The 24,402-nt window shown below is 45.2% G+C and overlaps 1 protein-coding gene across 3 annotated transcripts in view; it reads left to right on the top strand.

Annotated features, from left to right (window-relative positions):
- BRCA2 (BRCA2 DNA repair associated) overlaps positions 1–24,402 on the top strand; it is a 2,020,919-nt gene that overhangs the window by 544,812 nt on the left and 1,451,705 nt on the right. For all 3 annotated transcript variants that reach the window (XM_069639263.1, XM_069639261.1, XM_069639262.1), the window contains exon 9: positions 15,944–15,999. In XM_069639263.1, the coding sequence (XP_069495364.1) occupies positions 15,944–15,999 (56 nt within the window). The remainder of the gene's footprint in view (positions 1–15,943; positions 16,000–24,402) is intronic.

Below are 24,402 nucleotides of genomic sequence, written 5' to 3'. Positions count from 1 at the left end.
GTATTCGGCCTCAACCGTATGGTGTACATCAATCCACAGGTACCTGAAGGTCTTGGTTTCCCATTGTATTTACAGTACTGGCAGTTACTCCCATGGTATCCCTTTATATCTACCTATGGGGAATATACATGATTTCTTAGGGTTTACCGTTATACCTGATAGCACCGCGTATCTCCCCATCACTTCCAGAATATACTGTAGATTCTCTTCAGGGTATCTTAGATACAGCAGCATATCATCAGCATACATAGATATCAAGTGTTGCCCTCCCTTCGTGCTGATCCCCATCTCTCCATATTGTTGCCTCAAGTATATTGCCAAGGGTTCCAATGCTAAGATAAACAGCATTGGGGACCACAGGCATCCTTGTCTGGTACCCCTACTAAGCTGCCATTGATCTGAGACTATCGATCCCGTCCTAACACGGGCCAGGGGCTCAATGTATAGCAGCTGTGCCCATCTCAAGTATGTGGGCCCCACACCATACTCCTTTAAGGCCGCCATCAACCTGAGCTCATGGCTTCCCGGGCATAGTTCCACTGGCGCCGTCCACGTCCATCAGTAATGCCCCACTGACTCCGACCACGGCACCAGCGTGTCGAATTTTGCCTGCTGTGCACTCAGTCCTTTGTCAATACAGGGCGGCCATCTTGCCCATGTATCTCTGGAACTCTGTCTTTTCTAATTTTGTGCATAACTTTCTTCTCGCGTCTCAGCTGTAGCTGCAGCTTGGTGCCTCGTGTGCAGCGCACGTTCATGCACCTGCGGGTCTGTGTGAGAGTTAAAATCGCCTCCTTTTCCTTACGAGCATTCCAGGATCATTTCGGATCTCTGGGAGCCTCCAAGAAACACAGGGTCTCACTTGGCCGTTATGCCACGCCCCCCCTAGCCTCATTGATTAATGCCAAAAACCTGATGCCCCTCAAAGCGCTAATACTAAGGCTTGAAAAATAATCCTTTATTAAAAATGCGTTTAGCCGGGGGGAGAGTGGCCAGCAACCCACAAGATGGCTGCCTGACTTGGTAGGTCCTACCATCGATATCCTTGAACAAAAGAAATCTAGGAAGTCTAAGAGAAATATCTGCATAGAACTCGATTGTTGGATGGCTTACCTTCTACTTTTGTGGTAGCTCTTGTGGCAGAGTTGGAGTGGAGCAGTTTGGTGTTAAACGTGTCGTGGAGCTGAGCACTCATCTGAGATAACCTGACGTTGCTTCTAGTGACAGCCTCGGCGACTGCGCTCTGCTGCCAGTGAGAACTTGGTTCCACGTCGCACTCTGAACATTAAGGCAGAGGTCTGCTATTGAGGTGGGAGGGGAGCGTCACCTTATATCCTTGTATGCAGATGATTTGTTACTATATCTGAAATACCCGGAAGAAAATCTTCGGTATGTTTTGGAGGTGATGGGGAGGTATGCCAGGCTGTCCCGTATAGCAGTGAACCCCCAGAAATCTAGACCATTCCCGCTGGGTAGCTATGTGTTAATTCCTGTAGAGAGGTTGGCGGTGTTGCAGATTCCGTGGGCAGCGAGCTCTTTCCGCTACCTTGGAATAGATGTGTATCACAGGACTGAGGAAGAGCATAGGAGCAATACTAAAATAGCCATTGGGAAAATAGGGAAATGTATGAGGTTCTGGGAGAGGTTGCCTTTAGCGATGATGGGCCGAAGTGCTATGCTTAAAATGGTGGTCTTACCTAGGCTTTTGCATTATTTCAACAATATCCCATACATGATACCTAAGAAGTTTTTCGTTAAGCTGCACCGTATGTGCAGGGAATTTTTGTGGCATGGTACCCGGAACAGAGTTGCATTATGGAAGCTGCAGAACTTCTATGAGAAAGGCAGTATTAAACTGCCTAATTTTGAGGCCTACTATGTAGCGGCACAACTGCAATATGTGGCTAAGTGGCTCTCTGATGAAGAGACCCCTGAACACAGGTTGTTCGGGAGGAACTGTACTCCTTTTTACTTGCGGGAAATGATCTGGGTGGCTAGGTCAGACATGAGGGAGCGCCCTAGAATGCTGTTGTTGGGGTGGAACATGTGGCGCCGAGCCTGCCGGATGATGGGGGACCCCTTCCCGTGTGTTCCGCAGATACCGTTGGTCGCACTGGCAAAGGGGGACAGGCAGCTGAGGGTAATTATTAGGACCTATTGGGAATCAATGGGACTAATTACCTTGGGAGACATTTGGCAAGACGGGACTATTATGGAGTTGGGGGAACTTGGGGAAGTGACGGGATTGCACGTAGGCCAATATGTCACTTATCATAGGGTAGTGCAGGAGATTCGGAGTAGGTGGCCTGAAACTATTTTGGCGGAGGAACCGGATGCTACGGTTGGGGTAATATATGATACATCGGAGAGTGGGCATGAGGTTTCTAGATTGTATGAGATGTTGATGACTAAGGATGGGAAGGACCTGGTGCATTTGAGATTAGAATGGGAAACAGAGATGGGAGCCCCGATGGAAGATGGGATGTGGGAACGTGCTTTGGGATATCATAAGAAGGTGTCGAGAAATGGCAGGTTCAAACAAATACAGCTATATATAACGCACAGGGCATACATGACCCCTCTGAGAATATCAAAGTTCCGAAATGTTGGGCGCCAGGCGTGCCCTAAGTGTGACGAGGAGAATGCAGACATGATACACATGTTCTGGGCGTGCCCGGTAATTGAATGCTACTGGGGTGAAGTAGTACAGAAACTAGCGGGGAAGGGGGTCACGCTCATAATAGACTCGGCCTGGGCCTGCTTGATGGGTGGGTATCCCAGAGCACGAAAACTTAAACATGTAGGGAAATTGAAAGATTTGGCATATGTGCTCGCGAAACGAAGGATTGCCATGGGATGGAAGGAGTGCCATAAGCCGAGAGTGGAGGTCTAGTGGAAGGACCTACAAAAATGGGTGGAGGCTGAAACAGTGGTGTGGCAAGAGGCTAATAACACGGGTGGGGATGACAAAATGGGCTCCCTCATGGCATTGAAACTACTGATAGCTGAAATGTTTGGAGCAGTATCGGCCCCCTGACACACGGAACAGATACTGAATGTGAAGAACAAACAGGCTCATAAGGGGGGGGACTGGGAGTGCAGTGTTTACGTTGTTAAATGTGTTTAATTATGTTTTGTTGTATTGTTGTTTTGGTTTGAATAAAATAATAAAAAATTTGAAAAAAAAAAAGGCAGAGGTCTGCAGCGGTAACTATCTACAAGGAACAAGTCTTTATATATTGCACGTTCCTAGGCAGGGAGATGGCGGGGGCAGTGCAGCATTTACTGCAACTGATGCAACTGCAGCGCCCTATCTAGAGCTCTCCCTCTCTCCTCACTGTAAGCCACCTGAAAGTATGAAAGGTTTCACACAAGCGGTGGTATGGAAAACTAAGATGATCACAATTTGTGGAAGAAACAATGCGGATACACCTAACAAGATGCAGTTCTTTTCATTATTAATCAAATTGCTGGATCTGTTAATACAATACTCCAGGAACTGATGGTTTTAATGACAGACAGCTCCCCATGCACCTGACTAACTCATTTAACCACATTTTTGCTACGACTCCGATACATCTGGCAATTCATCTATGTGCACCTATTCGGAAACATGCGTAGACAATGAGCCCAATTGAAGACTGGTAGGAAAGAGAAAAAGAAAAGGAAAAGAAAGAGGTAAAAGAGAAAAGAAAGTGGAAGGGTATAGAAATGGCCAAATCCAATGTGCAAACTAATACAAAACCTGGCTCTAATGAACCCTCACCTTTTGGAGCTTAGTTTGGAAAAAATGCTTCTTGAACTTACTATCTGCATGTCCTTCAGTACCATAGATGAACGTACAATAGCAATTCAGAAGGATTTTCATTCTTTTAAAACCAATGTTAAAGCGTTCTCTAACAGATTAGATGAAACTGAAGAACTCTCTATACGGTTGAAGATGAATAGAGGGGCTGTAAAATATGCAGCGAGCTTAAGACAGCTGCAAATGAATCTCACAGAATTGCAGAATCTCCATAGAAAAGACGATGTTTGTATTTACGGCATTCCAGAAAAATAACAAAGGAGATAACGTACCAAATTTTGGGAATCGTGGATCTCTAAAGCATTGGGTTTGACATTCAATCCTACTCTAAAATTGCAAAGACCTCACAGAATTAAACCATGCTTTACTACCAGCAACTCATCCCCAAAACCGTTTATTGCATGCTTTGTACGTCATTCGCTAGTTCAGCAAGTTTTATTTGAGGCCAAATAACTGTCTCCTCTGTTATTGTCTGGTCAAAAAAAATGTTCCCCTGATTTCGCCAAATAAACTCCAAAATTCAAGGAAGGAGGTCTTGGATATTAGACCTCTACTCAAGAAATTAAGTTGAAGATGGGATCTTGTTGATCTGGCCGAAGTGTTTATTTATGTACCTAATACACCTACCAAATAGTTTTATTATTGGGGTGAACTGTTTAGATTTGCTCAGTCATTGGACTCTTAAGAAAATTAATTATTCAGAAAGTGATACATTAGCCTATAGTAATTTCTCACTGATGCAAACTCATACTTTGTATATGAACTGTAAACGTAGCAAAAATACATTTGTGGAAGTGAACCTAAGTTGTAGCAGAGCTGACCTAGTCTCCTCAGTTCCTGCATCTGACCAATTAGACTAGTCCAGCGATAAATCTAAATTCGCACATGAAACAGTCAATTGGTACCCTAGCGCATCTAGCGAATGAATTGTACAACAACCCTTTCTAGCATGTTTATTTTATTTTGAAATGTCTTTATTGGCAATTTTTCATGGTTACATAACAGTTCCATTAATGCATTCGTGAGAGAAAGGAAGAAAAGGAGAGAAAGGGAGAAAAACTCAGAGGAGGAAGAAAAATGAAACAACAAAAACACTAACTACATTAACTGTCTCCATTTGTTGACAATGTGTTCCAGTGTGGTAGGTTCCAGTTTGGGGGGGACTGTTCAAGGAACGGGGGGTGTGGGGGCGTAGGAGGGGGGGGCCCCAGTCGTTGTCCGGAAGTGTTCTATCTTACGTGCCATCATAGGTGGCGGGTCTCTGTGGCCTTCGTGCGGAAGCTTTCATGGGGGTATGTTGTCTGAAGGGTGGAACATGCTCCACACCAGTTCCTTCCAGGCGTCCAGTGCCTGGCTTGTACCATCTGCCGATCTGGTGACGCTGTCATCCCAGGCTTTGGTTTACGCATCCACCCATCGTTCCAGTTCTCTGTACCATGTAGTATATTGTGGGCCAGCAGGTCTTTTCCAGGCCATTGCGATTGTTCTCTTGGTTAGTATGCAGGCCATGCTCATGAGTTTCATTGTATGTTTGGATTTAGCTAGCCTGGGGTATGTTCCGAGCAGATATTCGCTGGGGGACCATGCGTATCGTGTCATGCCTGCCCTTTTGCAGGCTTGCTCCGCTCTCGCCCAGAGGTCCTTTACTTTTGTGCATTTCCACAGCATGTGAATGAGGTCTGCTTCCTCCGAATTGCACCAGACACAGTTGGGTGGTGTCTGCGGGTTGAACTTTGCTATCTTGTATGGGGTTAAGTACGTGCGGTATAGAATGTTTAGCTGATGAGGCGGAACCTGGAATTCCTAGATACTTCTTTGGGGTAAGTGAGCGCCCTATCCCATTCTTTGTCAGTTATTGCAGTCCCCAAGTCTTCCTCCCATTTAGTCCTCAGTGTAGCGCTGCAGGGGTTCGGGGTGTCCCTTAGTTGGCCAAATATTTGAGATATCGGTCTCCCTCCTTCCCCAAGATTGTATAAGTGTCACAAGGGGGTCTGTCTCTGGTTCCTTGGCCCACGATTCCCACTTAGCTTGTGCTATCTTGCGCGTTCTCTGATACCATAAAAACTGGCCACTAGGCATGCCATCTTTTTCCTGTAGTGAGGTGAACTCTCGAAAGGTGCCCTCCTCATATAGGGTCCCCCCAAGCGAAAACTCCACTTCTTTCCCAGAGTCTGATGTTCTTCAGATCTGCGTTGGAGTTGCATAGGTCTGCAATCAGTGGGATTTCCGGCGAGTATGGGTGTTTCGCCCGTAATGTATTGAACCTGTGCCATATTTTCTTACCCAGTTCGACTAGTAAGGGCTCCTCCCTCAGGAGTTGTCGGGGTGCCCAGATAAGTTCCTTCATTTGTATTGGGGAAACCATTTGGCGCAGTAAGGTTGTTTCGGACGTTGTCGTCCGCTAGCCACTTGGTTATAAATCTAAGTTGTGCCGTTAAATAATATTTCGTCAGGTTCGGGAGTTGTATTCCCCCTTGTCCATACGGGAGGGCCAATGTGGAGTATGCCATCCTGTGTCTGTTTTTCCCCAATAAGAATTCCCGAAGAAGCGTGTCAAGCAGTCGAAAGAAGTTGACTTTTATGTGGTAGTGCACATTTTGGAACCCGTATAGAAATCTAGGGAGGACAATCATTTTGATAATTGATGCTCTGCCCATCATGGACAGGGGGAGCTTAGACCAAAAGGCCATCGATTTGCGCAGAGCAGGAAGCGCCGCCCTGGTATTGTGCTCATGCATCAGTGCAGGGGTGTGCATGAAGTTGATCCCAAGATTTCTAAATGAGCTTGTTTGCCACTGTATTCCCACCGAGGGGAGGTTGTCCGCTTTCCTGCCCCTCAGGTCAGCTAGAGGGAACAGGCAGGATTTTTGCCTGTTGAACTGTATCCCAGAGACTCTGGAGTAGTTGTCTAGTATCTCTAGCAGGACATTGTCCGCATATAGGGAGATTACATGGTCCAGCCCCCCTACCCTTATGCCTGTATCGAAAAATTGTTTTCTGAAGAAGATGGTGATGGGTTCTAACCCCAATATATACAGCATGGGCGACAGTGGGCAGCCCTGTCTGGTTCCCCTGCCTATGTCCCACGCTGCGGGGACACATTTCCTAGTTTTCACCCTCACCCTTGGCTTAGTGTAGAGCACCCTCACCCATCTAAATGAACCTTCGTCCAAAGCTGAACCGAAACCATTTTGGTCATGTGAACTATTTCGCCTATAATTCTTGACAGCCTCTTGACTCTCATGCTGTTGGGCAAAACTCCTCGCTCTAGCGCCTCCTGGAAGACCTTATGTAGAATGGGTGTCGGGGATGATTCATAGACTTTATAAAATTCTGAAGGCAGCCCGTCGCTGCCAGGTGCCTTGCAGGTAGCCAGGGTTTTGATTGCCTCTGCTATATCTTCTGTGGTTATGTCTGCTTCTAGTGCTTCAGATTGCGTGGGTGATAGTCTGGGCAGTCCTATTTCGTCCAGGGTATTTGTGATCTCTTCTGGGGGGGATCTGATCTTCGTGGGAGTAGTGCTGAGTATAATAGTGCTTAAAGGTGTCATTGATGCTTAGCTGCGCCCGGTGCAGGTTGCCGTCTTCATCTTTGATTGCAGGTGTCTGGGGTGCTCTTTCTTGCAGAACCAGGCTAGCATACGGCCGGGTTTGTCCGCTTCAGCGTGTGCCCTGGTGGTTCTAGTGGTGTAATCGAATTTGGCAAGTCTGCCCCAAGCCTCCTTGCATTCTTCCCTGAGCGTTCTAAGTGCATCTTCCCTGTGTTGGCTGTCCGGGGAGGTAGACTCCAATCTCTCGATTTCCTTCTCACGGTTCTCCAACTCCGACTTCAAGCTTGCATGTTTATTATAACGTACACGTTTTACAACCTTTAGTTAACATATAAACCTTGATCCTGTCTCTATTAGACAACGTTTTTGTGTTTGTGTTTGAAAAAGGACTTATGTTCTCCACTTTAAACTGTGATTTCTCTCACTGTATTAGGATATTTCGATGGGAGGCCTGGTGAGATAAGGTAGTCTTGGACACCCAGGCCTATGGAAATGACTGTTAATTTTGTATGCATCAGTTTACTGTTTAATAATATCCATGTTAATATATTTGTTTGTGTATATTTGTTCTCCCTCAAACCAATGTTTGTCCTTTGGTTTTATATTTTGCTAATGTAAATATCTATGCATATAAATATTACCTAAATGTATTCTGTGCTAAGTGTGGTTGCTCTTGGTTAATCCTACTTTCCTTTATGCATGAGGCAAATTAAAGAAGTCTCTTGGAATGTCAAAGGTGTGAACCACCCTCTTAAAAGACAAAACATTTTAGCACACATCAAATTTTCAAATCTGTACTGCCTGGGTTTAAAGAAAAACACCTAGAATATGACTTAGAAAATGGGAAATTAAAGAAACAATGGTACGTTAGTTATATTTATATTATTGCACAGTGCTACAAAAGGAAGGGGCGAACAGCCATTTTAGTTGCCAAAAGAAATCCATTTTGAAATTATCAGTGAAGAATCTGATGCAGAAGGTAGATTGATTTGGTGGACACAATTAAAGAGTATATTCCTATAACTGTTGTAAACTTTTATGGCCCTACATGCTCAGATCATTCTTTCTGGAATATTTTAAACCGGAAATTCATCACTCATAACTTTGATAGAATTATCTTGTGTGGAGACTACAATCAAATGTATGATTTTGCTCTAGACTGTAAAACTACTACCAAATGTATTAACTAAAACTAAATGCTTTCTAAACCTTAATTTAGCACTTCCTTCTCCGGGTTAGATTATATTTCTGTAAATTCCCAGTTACTCTTGACCATAATGTTCTCCCATATTGGAGTTATGATTCCTTATCATGGCCCAGTTTACACTATTTTTGAATGGGCTGCTGATCCTTGCAGGGGTAGTAGATGGAGATCAATCCCCTCTCCGTTGAAAGATCACAAGGTTTAACAGGGAGTTACCAATTTTACTTCTTAATTCTCCTAAATTATTATACCAAGTGGATACATCAGTTCATAATAATTATCGCATACAAAGCAGCATTTTGTGGATTTATAATTCAATTTGATTCTCATAAAAATAAATTTGATACATTTTATCAGATTTATTGGTTGCAATTAAATCTTTGGAAAAGGTTTATCTTGATTTGTAAAAAAAAACGTTTTTTTAAAGGAAATATTAACTAAACCGATCGAACACAACAAAATCTGTAAAGAAAAAAGATTGTAATTATACTCTTCGTATTAAAGCCAAATGTTATAGTCCCTGTAATAAAGTGTGTACATTGCTGCCCTGTATTTAAAACATAAAAAAGACAAACCTATGATCTCATCAATTGTTAATGCTGATGGAACAATATCAAAAATACATCTGATATTATTTTTTTTTTTTAACTTTTTATTTAGCTTGGCAGCACAGACATAGGCGAGCAACAAACAAAACAGGTACAATGCATTGGCAGTATAGATAATACAGGTATACAGGACCAGCTTACAGTTTGATTATACACTTGGGAGATGCATGCAGAGTGGGTGCGGGATTGGAGAGACAGCAGTTCAGGAAGGGGGACTAGAGTGAGGGGGGGTGGAAGCCAGGGATGTGGCTCTTGATGGAGTTTCCATAGCGGACATGTAGGATCGAAACTTAAGCCAAATGTCTCTGGGTCTCGAGTGAGTGGGCTGTAGTAGGGACCAGGATTCCTTGGTGTCTGAAGCCCAGGTGACAGCCCTGAGCCATTGCGCATGAGTGGGTGGTGTGGGCCCAAAGCCAACAAAGTAGAATGGACCTCACTGTGAGTAACATGCAGAGGCCGGCCAGTTTTTTGGCATCACGGCGGAGTTCGGGAAAGTCATGGAGGAGACATCTCATTGGGAATGGAATGATAGGATGCTCAAAAATTGTTGACACGGTAGCACATACCAAATTCCAGAACTGGGCGAGGCGGGGACAGAACCAGATCATGTGAATATAGTCGGCAGTATCATAGCCACATCTGGGGCATCTTGGGGAGTGGTCATTGAGCATATGGTGGAGTCTGTTCAGGATATAGTGATACCTGTGGAGTACCTCAAACTGGATTAATTAGAAGCGGGAGTTGAAGGATACCCTGTGTATGCGTGCGCACATATGGGCCGAGCGTTCTTCGGTCATTTCCAGCTCATGTTCATCTTCCCATGCGTGTTTCAGTTTAGTGAATTCTGTGGTGGTCCTAGTTTGAACCATGGTATAGAGCCTGGATACTTTACCCCTCGTGAGCATGGGAGAGGTTAGCTGCGCAATTGCAGGGTCATCTGGCGGTATCGCTGGGAACATAGAATGTTTGCGTTTAAGGGTCTTCCGGAGAGATGAGTACTGAAGCCATACAGATGGGCCCTGTCTCAGGGATAGTGGGAGGTCTGGCCATTCAATGAAGTTGCCCTGCTCAAAGATGTCTCGGATCAACTCATATGCTGCCTCGGCCCAACAGCGCACTACGAGTGGTGGTACATGTGGGACCCCCGGAAGGACGTTCCAGAGTGGGAGGTTACCGTGGAATGGATGGGCAGTGCTGAGTAATGTCCATACTTTTGTTAGGACCAGGGACGTACAGGTCACCGGGTCAAGCGACTCTGGGACTGAGGGGATGGGTTGGACAACTAGGGAACAAATGTCCTGGTCTCCATCCGCTAGTTTTTCGAGCCTGATGTGTGGTGGGGGGTCTAAGATGTTAAACCAGTGTGACGTGAATTGGACTTGCGCTACCAGCCAGTATTTGAAGAAGTCAGGCGCTTCAAAGCCACCACAGGGTCCCAAGTTTAAGGCGGACCGCTCCCGAGTGCCACAAAAAGGTGTTAATCACGCGAGTCAGTGTTTGAAAGAACCCTTCACCTGGCCATAAGGGGATGTTAGTGAACCTATACAGAAGTTGGGATAGTACTATCATCTTTAGTATCCCTCTTCTGCCTGCCAGGGAGATCGTCCGCTTACTCCAACCCAGTGCCCTGGTTGCGACGTTCGTGAGATATTTTTGGTAGTTTTCTGTGACGAGCTATTTCTATTCCAAGGTAGGTGAATTTGGACTAAGCCCAGGCGAACCCCAGAGTATCGGGGGGGGGGGTGCAGTCTGTGAGCGGGAAGAGGGTGGATTTAGCGCAATTCACTTTAAGTCCGGAGATGTGTTCGAAACGGATAACATCTTCCAATATTGGGGCCAGATTGATGGAGGGGGAGCGGATGAACCTCTGTGCGTGGGATTGGCGTAGCTTATCGACAAATGGTTCCATCGCTATGGCGAAAACCAGGGGAGAGAATGGGCAGCCCTGCCTCGTCCCCCTAGCAATCTGAAAAAGGGGAGAGCATCGGTCCTCAGTGCGGACCCTGGCAACTGGGTCGGAGTATACTAGTCTAACCCAGGAGAGAAAGGAGGGGCCGAATTTGCATTTTTCAAGAACCCGCCAGAGGTACTTCCATGAAACCGAATCAAACGCTTTTTGCATGTCGAGAGTAGCGGCTACTGTGTGGACATTTGGGTTTATTCTGCTAATTATATTAAAGAGGCGCCTCAGGTTCAGGGAGGTGGAACGTCCTGGAATAAAGCCTGCTTGATCAGGATGAACAATATGCGGCATGTAGGGGGCCAGGCGTAGAGCTAACAGTTTGACGTAGATTTTGGTGTCTCAATTAATGAGCGAGAGTGGACAGTATGAACCGCATTGTGTGGGGGGTTTGCCAGGTTTGAGTAAGACCGTTATCGTGGCCTCGTGGAGAGAGGGGGGGAATTTGCCTATCTCCACTGATTCCTCCCAGAGGGCCATTAGGCGGGGGAGTAAGAGTGATTTGTAGCGTTTATAAAATTCAATTGGGATGCCATCGGAGCCTGGGGAGTCTACAGCATCCGAGAACTCCTCGGGGGTAAATGGGGAATCAAGAGACCCAATGGTTTCGGGGGAGAGTATGTAGAAGGGGGAGGGCATCAAGGTAGGAGTCGATCTCCAATGTCGAGGCACTGTCCGCTTTGGTATATAGGGATTCATAAAAGGTAAGAAATTTGGAGTTGATATCTTGCGATGAAGTGGCCAGGGAGCCATCGGGCCTCTCCACCCCAAGCATGTGTGGGGCACCAAGCTCATGCCGGAGAAGCCTGGCCAGGAAGTTGCCCTGACGTTCACCCTCAACATATTTCCTCGCCAGGCAGGGGCTGTCCAGGAATTTTAGTTCATGATCCGCCAGGGCGTGGAAGGTGTCGAGTTCCGCTCCTATGGATGCTAGGGCTTCAGGAGTTTGGTGTAATGAGCATTGGGCTTCCAGGGCCGATAGTTTGGACTCACTTTCAGCGATGTCCTTTCGGATTGTTTTAAGGATACCATTTTCCTTGGATAGTGCTATGCCCCTAATGTAGGACTTAAAAGATTCCCAAAGTGTGGCCTGCGAAGGTACCGAGTCATTGTTTATTTCAAAGAACTCTTCGATGGCTATCTCCAGTTCGGAACTGAATACAGGGTCGAGGAGAGAGTGAGGCTTCATCCTCCAGTGCCTAGTCCGATCGCGGTTCGGGCCCCAGCAAAGGGTAATGGTCACTGGTGAATGGTCAGATAGGGTTCTAGGAAGGATCAATAGCTGCGTCACGTTTTTTATCAGCATGTCGGAGACTAGCCATCTGTCAATTCGGGAATGGGAGTCATGTACCGAGGAGTAGAAAGAGTAGGAGCGGGAATCGGGATAGAGGAGCCTCCATGCGTCGACCAGTGCAAGACGAGGGAGAGATGACAATGTAGTATAAGCTGCTTTGGTAAGTTGACTGGGTCTGGAGCCGGACCTGTCCAGGTTCACGTCAAAAATTGTATTAAAGTCACCTCCCCAGAGTATTGGTATTAAGGGGAAGCTATCCAGGAGGGACGTGAGATGTAAATAAAATTCTGGATCGTCAATGTTAGGACCGTAAATGTTCAGTAGGACCACTTCCCTGTTCTGAAGTATGGCATGGAGTGGGACGTATCTGCCCTGGGGGTCAATCTGTGAGGATATAAGATGTCATGACCCCACGACTTTGGGTGGAGTAATTAGTGAAGTATCTTTGAGGGCCCCACGTTTTTGCAATTTTTCAAAGTATTCAGTACAGGCGTGCGTCTCCTGCAGGAAAAGGATTTTGACCCCATGACGTTCAGACTGCAACTAATGTTGTCTCATTTTCTTATAATTACCCAGACCCCACACGTTCCATCTCATGAAAGTTAAGTTATCTTCAGTTACCAGTGTAGAGATATTCGTGAATAGTCAGTATTTGACAGAGCAGCGGTCCCGATGACTGATGGATCGGTCTAGTAGCCCTGCAGTACCATCGGTTCAATGCTACCTTGCACTCAATCCTCGCTGCAGCCGCCAAGCCTTTTATAACATAACACCCAACGTAACTCACCGCTACCCAGATCCCTCCCCCAAACAGAGGAATGAGAACCCTATACCCCATGAACCAAATCCAAACCAATGGTATCAACGCCGGGGGGCCTGTGAACCGGCCTGGTGGCGATGCTCCGAACCTTGGGACAATTTAAGGATAAACATGGTGCCTGACAGTGACGTCATCTGCAACTTGGGGAGGATTTTGTACACATAGATATGGCACGGTTGTACAATGTTGAACCAATTAGTTCTGGGTTGAGAGTGGTAGAATCGTAGGTTACTGACGCAGAGTGGTGACCAGTTTTAGTAACCTCTCAACAGACTGGCACAGCAGTCGGAAATATTTGGTGCGGCGGGAGGTTTAGTCAGGGAAGTGTTTGTCAATGAACCTAGAGGCCTCCTCTGGAATTGTGAAAAAATACACCTGGTTAGAGTGTTCAATTTGTAGCCTAGCGGGGTATAGCATGGAGTATTTGACTCCATGGTCCCTTAGTCTCTTCTTTTCCGCCAAGAAGGTCTTGCGTTCCTGCTGAACAGCCACTCAGAAGCCGGGGTATAGGTGTATTCTGGCACCCCCCAACAGCAGTTCACCTTAATTCTTGCAGCTCTGAGGAGGGCATCTCGATCTCGGAAGTTCAGGACCCTGGCTACGATAGGGCGCGGAGGGGCTCCCGGCTTGGGTTTAGCTGTTAGGGCTCGATGAGCTCTCTCTATAGCGAATTGCGGGAAAGTTTTGGAGAGTCGAGGAGCGTCAGCAGTGTGTGCTCGATATAGTCTTTCATCGGCTCATTGACACCGTCATCAGGGACACCAATAATGCAGAGGTTGTTTTGTCTCGAACGGGACTCAAGGTCCTCGTTCTTCTTCTCGACCTCAAGGACTCGGTTGGAGAGAGAGGATACCTCCGCACGAAGGGAGCCCAGGTTAATCCTCAGTGGCGCTCACCCTCGTCTCGCTCTCCGCCACCCGGCCGTCAGTCCTCTCAATGTGGGCCTTAAAGGAGGATATGGTGCCATTCGAGTTTGGAATGAAGTGTGGTGATTCCATCATGCTCTGGGAGTCAGAAGGGACAGACGAAGTTGGATTGGTTGAAGGCTGCTCCGGCGCCTCCCTGGCTGATCTCGACTGAGTTTTTGCGAACATATTGATGGAGCATTGTTTTTTCCCCTGCTCCTTTGGTCATTGTGTTGAGAGAAGTTCTGAATGAGGTGAAAGGTAGGCTTATAGAGATCGACAGTAGTGCAGGCAAGTAGCCAAGTAGGATGCAGAGAGTGGGAAGGTGGCGTCTCGTGAGTTGGCAAGTAGGTGACTACCAGGGGCATCAGTAGAATGTAACATCAACCTCTCTGTAGTATCAGTGATAGCCAGGTATTGTGAGGAGGTGAGCCGACTTGCCTCGCCAACAGCCATGGTAGGCATGATGTACCTAGGGTGGGGGGGCTTGGAGGGTGAAGCAAGAGGGCGCCGGAGAACAAAGCGTCCACCCCCACACAGTCTCAGCAGGCCCGGCTGAAGAAGTATGCAATAGGATCCTGGGCCGCAATGGGAGAGAGGCAAGCGGCACTCCAGATCTCCAATGTGCGCAAGGCTCCTGGTGCAGGTATTGAGGATTGCTGAGGATCAGGGAAGATGCCGCAAGTCCGCCGCCCAGAGGGCCGCCGCACCAGGGACCAACAGGTCGAATGTTTGGGAAGAGAATGGAGGGCACCACCACCGCTGTTTCGCTGGGCTGCAAGTGTCTGGCCCCTGGATATCAAGTGTGAGCAGGGGGGGCCGGGACGCACACCGCCGCAACGTTGATCCCCACGAGGTCGCCTCAGGATGAAACGGCGTGCTCCAGAGGGGCCACCATAAGAGCTGTGAGGCATATGGCTGATCCGGGCCAGCGCCGGGATGTAGAGACAAGTAGCGCCAGAGCCGGGGCTGTGTCGAAGCACCTCCACTGTGTTATTAATGACCAGGGGTCTCGCATCCCCCCAGAAACGTCTATGGGTTCAGGAATGCCCCTGATAGTGAGTGGGTGTTCGTAGGGGGGAGCGGAAGACGCCGACTGCGCTCCCGAGATGAGGGAGGTCGTGGGAAAAAGAGGATATGTCTTTGCGGGAGGAGCGGTGGGGGGCAAGGGCTTCGCAGAACTCACTGTGCCCACCGGAGGTGGGGACGTCCCATGGGCGAGCCAAGGCTCCAACAGAACTGGTGTCGGAGTGAGGCCCGGAGCACAGCACGCCACCCAGGAGGGGCAGCGGAGCAGTCCGCTCTACAGGACTGGTTGTGGAGCTCCGAGGCTTCCGGCAGTGTGGGTGTCCAACGGGTGCTCCCCCCAGGGTGTTGTAGGTAGTAGGTTGTAGGTCCATGTCTTGCCTCTGTCCCTGGGTCTTCCGCTCCCCCCACCCCTATGTCACAACGGTATCTGATATTCTTAAGGAATTGCTAAACCTGTATACACAACTTTACAATTTGGAGTGAATAGTTATTGCTAACTTTCTACTTAAAACCCCAGGATCTAATTATTACTCTGCATGAGGTTAAAAAGGCGATTGGGTACTTAAAAACGTGTGGTTATTTTTGGCACCTTCTGTTAAGTTTTAGGTGAAGCATTAGTATTGCCCTCAGCATCATAAATCATATAAATGCTGTGGGAGCTTTGTCACCATGTAGACTTTTGGCTTGTATATAAGACTGGTAATATTTAAATTGGTAAATCATCTCTGGTGAAAAGTACATTGATGCAAATTGCCCTGTTTATTTCAGCTAAAGGAAATGATCAGTTGTCGGGATCAAAGCCTCTTGATGACAGCACTGATATTGTAAGTACAGTTTAAAAGTACATTTTTCAAGAGAATTATTTTATCTTTGTGGTTCTCCACACTTTTTACTAAGCTACAGACACACAGTGGAACAAATACTTTTTTCTTTGTTTACATCAAATCTCCTATGTATTTGTGGTACACATTAGAAGACCTTCAGTATTATTTATCAACATAGAACCACAACAAGTGTTGGACACTGCGTTGCATATGTTGTTATGTATAACGCCTTTTGCCATATGTGATGACCTCGAAAAACGCTGGCCATTCAGCAAGCCATAGTTTGAAAAGACCAGGGTAGCAGTGCAATGCATACAGCAGAAATTGCAGTTTGGCCACTCTAAAGAGAGCGGAGAAGCCGAGTGTGAAAAAGTTGGGAGCCAAAGTGAGGGTAGAGAAGAGAATATCAAAGGTAATAAACTATGTAACAGCTCAACCACTTTTGGGGGGTGGGAGGGTTCAGCTGTATGCTATGTGACGCAGCACTACAATGGGAATGTAGCAGGAAAGGACTGTGTATGAATCCTAAGGTCAACTGTCTACAGTAGGGTGATCTGCTACACTTTACATGTAATGTACCTGCATATGGTAGAGACTGACGGCTGGATCAAACTTTTCAATGGGCTTGCTGTATGCTATGGGTTGGAGTGCTACATGCCATGTACTTGCATAGTGAATGATATGCCATCACATGCAATAGAGTTTGGGCAGATCTCTTACCTCGACTCAGCAGTGCTGTTGCAGCAAAGCTTGTGTATAAACAACAAAGGCCTCACCACAGACTGCGTGTGAACAGTATCGGCAGGCAGGGCGCATGTGCATGTTTCAGCAGTATTGCGTGGTCTTGTATAATGTTCTTCTGTCCCTATTGGTGGGGCCTCTGTCTAGTAAGTTAATTATTTGTTTGAATTTGTGATAACATATAACCAATAAACTACCATGGAATTTAAAAGATGCTTGCATATTGGTAAAAAGAGTAACCACAAAAAAGCACTAGTTAAAAAATATTCTATAAATGCATTTGTTCCTTTTAAATAAAAGCATATTCAGTCAGTCAAATAAGTTTATTTCAGAACATTTCCATAAAACTAATACAACTACAAACCTCTGAATATAACCGAAATGTAACCATGCAGGCATATATCAAATTGCACTGTCATATCCTTTCGCTTATGGTACCCAGAGCAATTTTGAGCAAGTAAATGAAGGTATAATTGTGCATTTAAATAAAAGAACCTGTGATTTGATTATTTTTTTAAAAAAATTGAATGTGCATGCAATAAGCAGTAATGTATGTTTTTACAATTATAACTTTTTTTTATTAAAGCTGTTTTAAAAAAAATATATATTTTATCTATTTAAATCTGACTTAAAGGGCTGCAATACATGGAGACGTGGAGGCCGTCACAACTAGGGGTGTCAAAGTATTGGTTTTATGGTGGTATGATAACTTTCTTGCCAAATGACGGCTTATCATGGTTATCGCAGTATAGCAGGTGGAGTAAACTAATCTTAACAAATATTTTCTTAAAGGTCATAAATGGTTAGCATTTTGAAACCTGTCTCTACACATTTTTTAGCTAATCCTCCAGGAATCTAAGGTGGCTGCAGATTTGGTATTTCATGGTGCTCACTCGTTGATCGACTTGAATGAAAGTGTGACTAGTGAAAGTGTTAAAATGCAAATTTTGAGCAATGAGCTTGCTGCTCAGTCACAGGTCATCGCTTTGAAAATCGGCCTTGACCTGCATTATTTTGGAACCACATGGCATGGGCATCATGACCCCTCGCTGCGATCAGTCATAAGTTTGTTTTGATAACGCTTTATCCCATTAAAGGGAGAAAAGTCACTCATGTGAGGTCTGAAAGCCAATGCCATTGTGTTTCTTTTGTCAAAATGTCATAGCCAGCACACACTCATCGAAAGGTTGTATATTGATCAAATCACTATAGCTTGTTTACCATCTGCCTGGTGTATTATAGAGGTCTGATGTTGGAGTCACCACTGACCATGTAATCCTAACATGACAGCGTTCAGTGGGCACTGTTGATTTCTTTCTTGATTGTTGCAATACATGTTCATTTATCTTAAAGATGGTGGCACAAAAACGTTTTGAAAATGACAAAGTTAAAATACATATCGGCACAAATATGACCTAGACCACCACATCACCACAGCCCCATCATTACCATTTACCCCAGGCCTGAGCGCATTAAGACCCTTGTCATGAGAGTTGAGACGGAGGAATGCTTTCATGGGTGGTGTCACAAATCGAGGATAGACCTGAGAAATATCTCACCCCCGTTGCTCTGGATACTTCAAATTGAATGTAGAATCTCTTCTGCCTGCTTGAGTCCAGTACCACATGCAGAAGGCAGGTGAAGGTTCAAGCGAAGCAACAACTCTAGTGCCAATGTGTAAATCTACACGGAGGACAGTGGGGGGGGGCAGTTTATATACTAGCACAAAGCACTGATAGGCCCAGTGTTCATACAGTCTAGAGAGCTAACATTTTTTGTGGACATGCATCAGAAGGGCATTGAGTTAATTCCCTCCTTTGAATTCTGGGATGTGTAGTTCCCCATCTTTCAAATTGGTGGGAAAAATACAAATCGGCTGATCTTTAACCCGACTCTACTGATCACAGAGAAAGAGCAGTCACAGCATCAAAGCTGCATTTAATAATGTGGCCTCACTTTCCCTATGCTCTTGTCTGCCAAACTCCACATCCCACAGTGCAAGATCCAGAATGTGCAGCACTTGCTTACTGCAGCCTTTCCAAATCAGATTGAAAAGCTCACTTAATAGCTGCAGGCCCTAAAACGGTATACCGGTATAAACAACACAACGGTTATACTTCAATTAAGCTGTTCACGGTATCTAAAACGGTATACCGTTACACTCCTACATGGAAGCAGATATTTGCAACTCGGACGGGCAGGTCTGGACCGCCCCTCTCACCCGGCCTGCCCCGACTCCCTCTTTGTGCCTCTCTACGCCACTCCGCAGTTTTGGAGAGGTTTCAACTGGTAGCTCCGCCTCAGTTGTAGCAAGATATTGGAAAGATTCTGTAATCACAGTAGTTCTGTCCCGACTGCCTGTCTGTGCCTCTTTTATACTGTTTAAAATTATGATTATTGCGTAATTTTGATGTTAAACTTGTAAAGGTTCTTCACTCTACCAGGGGCTCTGCAGAACGGAATACACTTAAGGGGGAGCTCGCCGTCTCACGGACAAGCGTTCTCTGGTGGCACCTGGTTAGAAATGTGATACCATCCCTTGTTTGAACTTGGAAGAGACAACTACACTTTGCTGCATGGAAGGGTGGGGGAAGGCCTCAGGGTAGGGGTTATAGGTGGAGGCGCTTTTGCTGACGTGTTGTTATTGACAAAATGCCAATCAAGTTCAATTTTGGAAAACAACGTGTAACAGATTTTTTTAGGATCAAAACAAAGAAATAATAATAAAGGTATAAAAGAGCATAACATGACACTTAACTAGCTATAAATAGCATCAAAGAAAGAGGTGGAGCTCAGAGCAGGAAATGAGGTAACGAGAACAGAGAACAGCCTAATTACCTCTCTCTAAGTCCGCCTTTTCGGCCAGTCGATGGTTTGCACTTTGCATCATCTATTCCATAGATTAAAGCACATATATATATGAAGTCATGCCGATATCTTGAACTGATTAAACCAAATTGTATTCATTTAACACAAAATCACTGCATATGTAAAAACACATATTTTCAATTTTTATGAGTGCTTTTCCACAAGGCACACAATAAAACAGATACAAACATTTATCTTGGTTTTAGCAAGCCCAATTTAGGGCAGAATAGTGGGGTTAGTACGTCACTGATAATTATTACCTGCTCACTGATGCATATGTCACCATTGCTGTCATTTTTCAATTGTATTCTTTTTGAGGGAAAACTTGACAAAGGGAGACAGATATTGCAGTCTCTGTTATAGCTAGACACATTTCTTTTTATGTCTAATAGATATGTCTACATATGTTTCAGCTAGAGTCACATTTAGACACCATCCGTGGTGTCTCACTCGCTAATTTTAGCCCTCTTCAGGACAGGTAATTTCTTTGATGTTGATGCAACATTCGTAAATTCCCCAATGATTCACAGCTTGCAGTCACTACAGACAAGAATAAAAATATGTACATTAGCATTTAAAACTTTTAAGATGGCATGGTTCATATATTTTGAGATTTATATCCCTGTTTGTGCACCCCACTGACCTGGTCATTTTCACTGGTCGGACAAGAGCTTGTCAAAAATTGTTTATGGAAAGGAGATCTCTTCCTTTCTTGTCTGGGTCTGAGTTACTCTGCTCCCTGTGTTGTTTCCTTCCGTTTGTGGAGGCTGAACCTTGAATTCTCCTATGTATAACCCAGATGTGATCGTTATTGTCAGTTTCATTTCTCAAAAGTATTTATGAACCTTTCTACCATCACCGTGGATCACTGACCTCTCTCTATGATGGCTGCTCCACACTCTCGGGCCAATCTCTTGGTCTTGCCCAGATAGTGGGTAATATCTGCCTTCTTCAGTCGGCATCTATTCTGAGTTCTTCTAGTTTTTGTCTTGCTCTTTCATTATGTTTACACCACTGTTGAATAAAAAATCAGATTTGGGATTGGTATTGACTCACTCTCTTGCGCAAGCGAGCAGCATTTTTTTGCAGCAAACTAAGTTATTCACTTCATTAGTTTATATTTGCACCGTCTTCTGCTATTAGGCGGTGTGTGAACGGACATCTCTATTGTTCGACGGTCATTGCATCCATAAATTGTGGATGCACCCGAAGCACCCTTCTTTTGTGTCATTGAGCTATTATTCAACAAACAGATACCAACTTCTTCTGCACGCGGCACATGCAATATGCAATTATTTAGCTATTTATATCCCCATGAATTTCGCTTAGATATACAAAAGCCATGGGCACTTAAGAATAGCGGTTTGATGATCTCCTTCTTTTTTCTGTACAGCTCGTAGCAACCGTCGGCGTATAGATTACCCGGCACAGTCCTCAAGCTGTTATCGCGGCTCGTCTAATCTACGTCATTCTGTGTGTTATAAAACACTAGATCGTCACATACTCGTGTTTACGGCTCCATTGTTCCGCCATGTTGTGATACTTGTTATTAATGAGACATATGTAGGAACTATTTAGTGGCTATAACGGGATTCATACATTTTAACAATTGCCTTTTCATGTGCGAAATCATAATCCGCCAGAAATTGCTGCCACTTTGGAATTGACATTATCTGGCTGTTTGCCTCATTGTCTGCATAGTTGCACATATTTCAAAAGATTTCGCAAAATAATGCTGCATCAAGGGTTATATTTTACATATGTCTGTATTTCTTTTTGTTATATACACTGCTCCCTATATGGTCGCTCTCATGTACATGCGGGTCGGCATGATCCCCATGTTTTTAGGTTGATAAAGCAGAGTATTTTTCCCTCGGTTATAACCTCACATATGGGTGTCTCTTCCGGTACATCGCCTGGACAGGTGATGAGCGGCCTTGGCTCCCATTCACCATTCTATGCATATTACAATGAGAGGTATTTTTATATGGATTTGCTGTACGGCCCGGTTTACTGGGTTCCATGCTAATAATTCCCTGTCGGCTGACAAATACATGGTGATTGTTGTTGGGAAAAGATTAGAAAAATATACCCCATTCAACCGCAGAGCTTAGGCCGCCTCTTACCGTGTCCAGGTTATATATCCCTTTTTGCTCGCGATTCCTCAATACAAGATCTCTGTCTACACCTCTTTTCGAGATCTGTACAGTCTGAACGACAAACCAAAATATATGACTTGGTTTATGCTTCAGATGAGCATTATGTGCTACTAGAGGTTTATTTGCAGTTTGATTTCTAATACTCTTATTTGTCCTCGCTGATCCGTTGTTTTATTGGTCTCTTGGTGTTTTCCAATGTACAGTAGATGATGGGGGCATTGGATACCGTACACAACCCACTGGGATTGACAGTTGGTGAACGTTTTTAAATGCCATTCTCGTCCTTTAAGATATACACTTTTCAAGTTTTTTGTTAGGGCGCATACAGAACAGTTCCCACATTTGAAATGCCCAACTACTGGTGGAAGTTCCCATAGTGTTCTTTGTGGGTCGACTTCTTTTTTTACTTGGGGGTAGGTATATAGTAAACTATCTGTCAAGTTTCTCTGCCTTTTAAAGGCATACGTGTTACTCTCCCCTGGTATCCACGGGGACGCCACCCAACCAGTTGGTCGTTGGTGCCCTTCCCAATGATTCCCTGGTGTGGTCTCGGTGTCGATGGGATTCCGCTTGGAAATGAAGACTATATTAGGACTGGGCGACCAAGGGAAGGTACGTTTTTCCCCCACCTCCCTTGTGTTTCCAGCCCCTCCAGGTTCTCTTCTCACCTGGTTGTCGGAATCGGTGGGCTCTCCGTCCTGCTCTCTGGGCAGGGGCACGTTGTCTTTTGTGGGAGCGGGCGGTCCAGTTACTTCACTGACTGTTGCCCTTGTAGTGTCTTTCAGGTAGGTCTTATTGCGATTGATGGCGTCGTAATTCTTGCATGCCTTTTCTCTGTTCTAAATGTCTTTTTTTTATCTCCCTAGGAGCGTGGAGTGTCCGCTTTGAGAACTGGATATGCTGGTTCTCACCGGGAGATGATGGCGCGCTATGATGCGGTAAGGAGGCGCTTTGCGTAGCGCAGCGATGTCTTGTCGTCACTGACCTGCGCTTTTCTCTTTTCGTAAGTCGCGGTGAGTTCCCAGCGCAGATGGAGTTCCGGAAATATGCCGGCGGAAAAGCAACCAACCAGGTAAGTCTTTAAGTGCTTTGTGGTTGTAATGTCTCCACTACCTCCTTTAATGATGTCTTTCTCCTTTTCTCAGGTCCTTCAATCCGGGCGGTGAACTCCACCAACAGAGCTGCTCAGGAGCTGCAAGCAGTGAAGGATGATGAATACAGGTAAGATTCTGCTGCTAACGATGTTCTTGGTTTTTCTGCAGGACCGGAATTCACCAGGCTCGCGAGAAAGCTGGACACGGTGAGCGTCACATTGCTAGAAGCAAAGTAACGCGAAGCGTGTTGTCTTGTTCGGGTGTGGTTTAAATAGCCACTGTAAAGTAGTCCAGGTAAAGTAGTCCCTAGGCCACCACACCCAAAACACTAGACCGCATAGCTTGGTTCTCGGAATCAAGCTATGTGGATGCCTCCATGTTGGCTGAAAGCCTAAATAAAGTAGTTCCTCAAGCAGATGTCTTTCCTTACTGATGAGCCTGGCGCCAGGAGTGGCTCCAAGAGGGACTGAGAAGTGGATGCCAGGCCTTATTAGTGATCCGAGCCCTGAATTCACCTGGCCAGTGGGTTTGCCAGTGGGGATCAGGGCTGAGGGTCGTGACAGTACCTGGGTGGAGCTGGGTTAAAGTCTTCAGTTTTGATGATGTGCCAATTTTTTAAGACTGTCTTTCGTAGACCATGGCTAATCGGGCTAAATGTACTCACACATGTAATTTTTTCTACTTTTGTTCTGCCTATTGGATTAAGACATATGTCTCTATTGGCATTCTTGGCCCTTTTATAGGCCATATTGATCTGTTTTTTGGGGTATCCTCTTTCTTTTAGGTGGTGTTTAAGATGTTTCCCATGTGTTTCATAATCTGCTAGAAGGGTGCAATTTCTGCAGTCTCTCAGGAAGTGGCCTATTGAGAGATTTCCTTTCAGGCTCGCTGGATGGTGGGCTCTGATACTCCAATAGGGTATTTTTATTAGTAGGTTCCCTAAAAAAGAAGTTTAGTTGGAAGTCGTCCACTTCCTAGATTCACAATCTCTAAATCTAAAAAAGGCATTATTTTATGATCATAATTAATGGTGAAACTAATGTTGGTGTTCTGCTGATTAAGTCAAATCTGAAATTCTAAGAAACGTGTGATTGAGGCCCTCCAAATAAGGAAACGATGGTCTATATAATGATACCATGCTCCAATATTAGTCTCATAAGGATTATTGGTATGGTAAATGGAATTACTTTCTACATGATCCATATATAAATTAGCAATATCCGGAGCAAAAGTGGCACCCATGCTGGTACCATGTTTTTGGATATGATACAGACCATCGTATAGAAAAAAGTTTTCTGTGAGTGCCAGCCTTGCACATTCTAAAATGAAGGCTGTAGGAACTGTGGGGTAGAGATATTTAGCTGATTTAGATAATATTCCAGCACATGTAGACACTCCAGTTGGGGAATGCTCGTGTAAAGCGAGACCACATCCAGTGTCACTAAGATATCTTCAGGGATGGTATCAATGGTTTCTACAATTTTGATCATACTTGTTGTGTCTTTTATATAAGATTTCATTTTGAACAGGTCTCAAAAACC

This window comes from Ambystoma mexicanum, chromosome 7q, assembly GCF_040938575.1.
Source record: "Ambystoma mexicanum isolate Mex_15411 chromosome 7q, UKY_AmexF1_1, whole genome shotgun sequence".
NCBI classification, from domain to species: domain Eukaryota; kingdom Metazoa; phylum Chordata; class Amphibia; order Caudata; family Ambystomatidae; genus Ambystoma; species Ambystoma mexicanum.
This window is presented reverse-complemented; position numbering and strand designations above follow the sequence as displayed.